The sequence below is a fragment of the Lathyrus oleraceus genome, chromosome 5 (assembly GCF_024323335.1).
Source record: "Lathyrus oleraceus cultivar Zhongwan6 chromosome 5, CAAS_Psat_ZW6_1.0, whole genome shotgun sequence".
Taxonomy (NCBI): domain Eukaryota; kingdom Viridiplantae; phylum Streptophyta; class Magnoliopsida; order Fabales; family Fabaceae; genus Lathyrus; species Lathyrus oleraceus.
Window position 1 is genome coordinate 10,811,966 of NC_066583.1, and position 4,638 is coordinate 10,816,603.

General features: G+C 37.7%; 1 protein-coding gene across 1 annotated transcript; it reads left to right on the top strand.

Annotated features, from left to right (window-relative positions):
• The first annotated feature begins 726 nt into the window (after positions 1 to 726).
• Positions 727 to 1,691, top strand: LOC127085876 (uncharacterized). Its single transcript, XM_051026431.1, has one exon. It carries the CDS (start codon positions 755 to 757, stop codon positions 1,643 to 1,645), a length of 891 nt encoding a protein of 296 aa, XP_050882388.1. The 5' UTR covers positions 727 to 754; the 3' UTR covers positions 1,646 to 1,691.
• Positions 1,692 to 4,638: the final 2,947 nt, after the last annotated feature.

Genomic DNA, 4,638 nt, shown 5'->3' on the forward strand with positions numbered 1-4,638 from the left:
GTTTAAGTTATTAAAGATCATGACGAATAAGCTGTTGTTGCGACCACGAAGAGAGGTTTTGGGGTTTGTTTCTACAACAACTGCAATCTTCTCTTCTCATAAAATAAGGATAGCAGCTATAGGATATCAGAATACAAGTTGTGATCCTAATAGTTTACATATTCTTAATATATATATCAAATAAGTACTAGAGGAGACAAGAAGCATATTTTTAATTTTCATCCTCTAATTTTAAGCTTGGGAATCACATTAATATAGCCTCTGCTATAATATATAATAAAACTCAAATTTTAAAGTCCGAGGGGCATGCATGTGATGGGAGTGCATGAACATGGAAAGTGGATCATGTGTTTGTATGATGAGAAGCATTTATAAATAACTTGTCAATATCTGTTTTGATCATGGGGGTGGTGTGAGTCATGTTCCTCCAACAGATGTTGCTTTAGAATCACAAAAGTATTACGCGGGTTTATGATTAAAACACATTTTTTTGTTGGAACGCTGCATTGAAATGTTATAATCATGCAAATGCGACAGAGTATGAGTTGGGGAGATTCCTTGGAGGAGACACGGCTCTAACTTTTATGTAATAGTGTCTGGATCCAAATCTAGAGTAGTTGGCCTCATCGATATGTGATTCCTTATGTCGCCTAACACCTATAATATATATTGAGAAGATGCCATTGCAAAATAACAGACTCAATTCAACATTCATATCAAGGCTTCTCTTTCTCTTCCCTTTAAGAAAAAGGAAATGGCAGCTTCTTCTCCTTTCAACACAAAATCCAATTTCCATGGTCGGTCGATCAGCTTGCCTTCTAGACCACACCCACTCATTCTTAAATGCAATCAACATTTGGAGGCCTTATTAAGGTCTTCCAATGAAACCTCCCCATCATCATTGCTATGCCATAAGATTGGAGGCTTGAGAGATTTGATCGAGTGTGTTGAAAATTTGATTCAGCTTCCTCATACTCAAGAAGCACTGATCCATGATCAGCATCAAGAAAATTGGGTAAATAATCTTTTGGATGGATCCTTAAGGCTCTTAGATGTGTGTAGTGCAGCGAAAGATGCTGTAATTCATACAAAAGAATGCACAAGGGAACTTCAATCCATCATAAGAAGAAGAGGAGGTGGAGCGGAGGTCATTGCAGAAGCTAAGAAATTTTTGACATCTAGAAAGGTTGTGAAAAAAGCCATCTCCAAAGCCTTGAGAAATTTGAAGGGTAATACTAAAAGTTGCAACATGTTATCTACAAACAAAGATCCTCAAACAGTAGCTTTGATTAGATTATTACAAGATGTTGAAGTAGCTACACTTTCTACATTTGAAACAATACTGCAATTTATCTCAGGCACCACACGATCAAAGTCAAACAGCTGGAGTTCCATTTCTAAGCTAATTCAACCGAAAAAAGTTGCTTGCTCACTATTGACAGATGAAAGTGAATTTTCCCAAGTGGATGTAGCATTGCAATCTTTTGTATTTACCAAGACCAAAAAAGTTGAAGGCGTCAAGGATCTCCAAAACCACTTGGAGAAAACAGAAAGTTGCATTCAAGACCTTGAAGAAGGACTTGAGTTTGTGTTTAGGCATCTCATTAAAATCAGAGTCTCACTTCTTAATACCCTCAACCATTAGTACAACTTTTATGTGAATCAAAATTTTGTAGTGATATAGATACACTTGTACATGGAAATTATATGTGTAAATATATAGCAATAATAAAACGATTCTTTTTCATAATTTTCCTGTTCAAGATGATTATTTACTAACTTGGTAGATCTATTAAATTATGACAATAGCTTTAAGATTTTCATTGTTTTGGACTTGTATGGATCGATGCTACTTTGCTTTTGTTAATTAAAATTGGCCGAATATATCTATTGTATAAGGTTTAAAGGCTTTAAGATTTTTAAGTTTCTAAAGAATTTGATTCAAAAGGTTGTTAGAACAGAACTGTAACAATGAATTTAGAATGAAAAACATAATTATTTTTATTGATGTTTTGCTTCTCTTAATTAGCCTAAGTACAACTGAAAAATCCTAACATTTAGCAATCAACTACTACTCAGTTCTCCTACAATATAGGACTGAATTATTCAACTAAAGACTTGGTAAAACCCTAACAAACTACATTATTCAACTACAGACCTTAACAAATCCTTCCCTAAACTGCATGCTGAGAGCAGAGCAGTTTAATTAGGAACCTCCAGCACTCCTGGCATCTTCCTTAATCTTGTGAATGTGTCGAGCTTAAGTGGCTTTGTCATAATATCGGCTACTTGATCTTGTGTTCCACAATGTATCAGCTTCACTCTTCCCTCTCTAGTTTGATCCCTCAGATAATGAAATCTTACCTCGATGTGCTTGCTTTGACCATGAAATACCGGATTCTTTGAAAGTTGAATTGTAGAACTGTTATCACATCTAATCACAATACAATCATCATGATTCTTTCCAATCTTGTCAGGTATTCTCTTCATCCAAATTCCTTGAGTTGCACATGATACTGCTGCTATGTATTCGGCCTCTGTGGTTGACAGAGCAACAATGGGCTGTTTTTTTAAACTCCAGGCAATGGCTCCTCCACACATTAAAAAAACAAAACCTGATGTACTTTTGCGATCATCTAGATCACCGGCATAATCGCTATCTATATATGATAGCACTTTCTCATCTCCTCCTCGTCTGTATAATATTCCAAACTCCATTGTACCTTTAGTGTATCGAAGAATCCTCTTTACTACCTGAAAATGTGCTTCAGTAGGTGCAGACATGTATCGACTAGCCAGACATACAGCAAACATCAAGTCAGGTCGTGTAACAGTGAGGTACATTAGGGTGCCTATCATTTGTTTGTAGAGTGTGATGTCTACCTCGGCTCCTCCTCCTTTCTTTGAGAGTTTCACACCTGGTACTATGGGATTGTTCACTCCATTGTTGTTCTTCATACCAAATCTGTCAAGAATATCTCTTGTGAACTTTCGCTGACACATGTAAATTCCCTCTTCTTTCTGCAGCACTTCCACTCCAAGAAAATACCTCATTTTCCCAAGATCAGTCATATCAATGTTTCTTTTCATTGATTCTTTGAATGAAAGAAACATTCTTTCACAGTTTCCAGTGAAGATTAAGTCATCTACATAAAGACTGACAATCAAAATATTACCTCTGTTTTCAGTTTTGATGAACAAGGTGTGTTCAAAGTCACACTTTTCGAATCCCTCTTCAGTAAAGTATTTTTCAATCTTGCTGAACCATGCTCTTGGAGCTTGCTTTAGCCCATACAATGCCTTTTTCAGCCTATATACCTTCCCTTCTTCTCCTTGCTTAACAAACCCTTGTGGCTGCTCGACATACACCAGCTCACTAAGCTCTCCATGTAGAAATGCACTCTTTACGTCAAGTTGGTAGATGTACCAGTTCCTTTGTTCCGCAGTTGCCGTAATGAGTCTGATTCTATCCCACCTTGCAACTGGTGTGAAAACTTCGGAATAGTCTACTCCAAACCTTTGAGAATATCCCTTCGCTACTAGTCTGGCTTTGCATTTATCTACATGTCCATGCTCATTAAGTTTAGTTTTAAAAACCCATTTAACACCAATAGATTTCATACCTTTTGGCGATGAGCTCAACTCCCATGTATGATTACGTTCAATGGCTTCAATTTCTATTTGCATAGCCTTTCTCCATTCTGCATGTTTTACTGCCTCTTCATAGGTTAATGGGTCTCCTTCATTAGTAAGGACTTGAAAGGCTTGGGTCTCAATGAACATTGCTTCTTCTTCTTCCTCTGAAAGCCCATCTCCAAAGACATAATCTTGGAGATATACAGGTTGTCTGACTTCTCTTCTCGTTCTACACCCTCTTGCAGTTGAGCTATTAGACGAGGAGCTCTCTTGTTCTTCATGACCTTGCTCATGTGTGGTGTCTACTGCTTCAGGGAAAGAATCCTCCTCATGGCCTTCAATATCCTCCCCATCATTCTCCCATGTGAGTACATTAGAAGTTGTAGTCACATGATCATCGTTCCTTCCCCAATCCCAAGCTCCATTTTCTTCAAACACAACATCCCGGCTGATAATTTTTTTTTTTGAGTTGGGATTGTATATTCTGTATGCCTTGGACTCCTCACTGACACCAAGAAAAATGGCCTTGCAGCTTTTGTTATCAAGCTTGGTTCTTCTTGCTTCTGGAATGTGAACATATCCAATGCACCCAAATGTTTTGAAATGACTTACATTTGGTTTGAGGCCACTCCATGCTTCTTCTGGCGTTTGTTCTTGCAGTGCTGCTGTTGGACTTCGATTCAATACATAAGTTATCCATTTCGCTCCCTCGGCCCAAAATTCTTTTGGCGTCTTTTGGTTTGATAAAGTACTGCGCACCATATTCATGATTGTTTGGTTCCTCCTCTCCACTACTCCGTTTTGTTGAGGAGTATACGCCGTTGTTAATTGCCTTTTGATGCCTTGATCTTACAGAACTCATTAAATTCTTGCGAAGTGAATTCTCCGCCTCGGTCTGTTCTGAGGCAGCATATTGAAGGTGAGAAAAACAAGAAAGGGGGGGTTTGAATTGTTTGGAAAAATAAGCGCTTTTCAAAATGAAAATCACACAAGGATTTTATA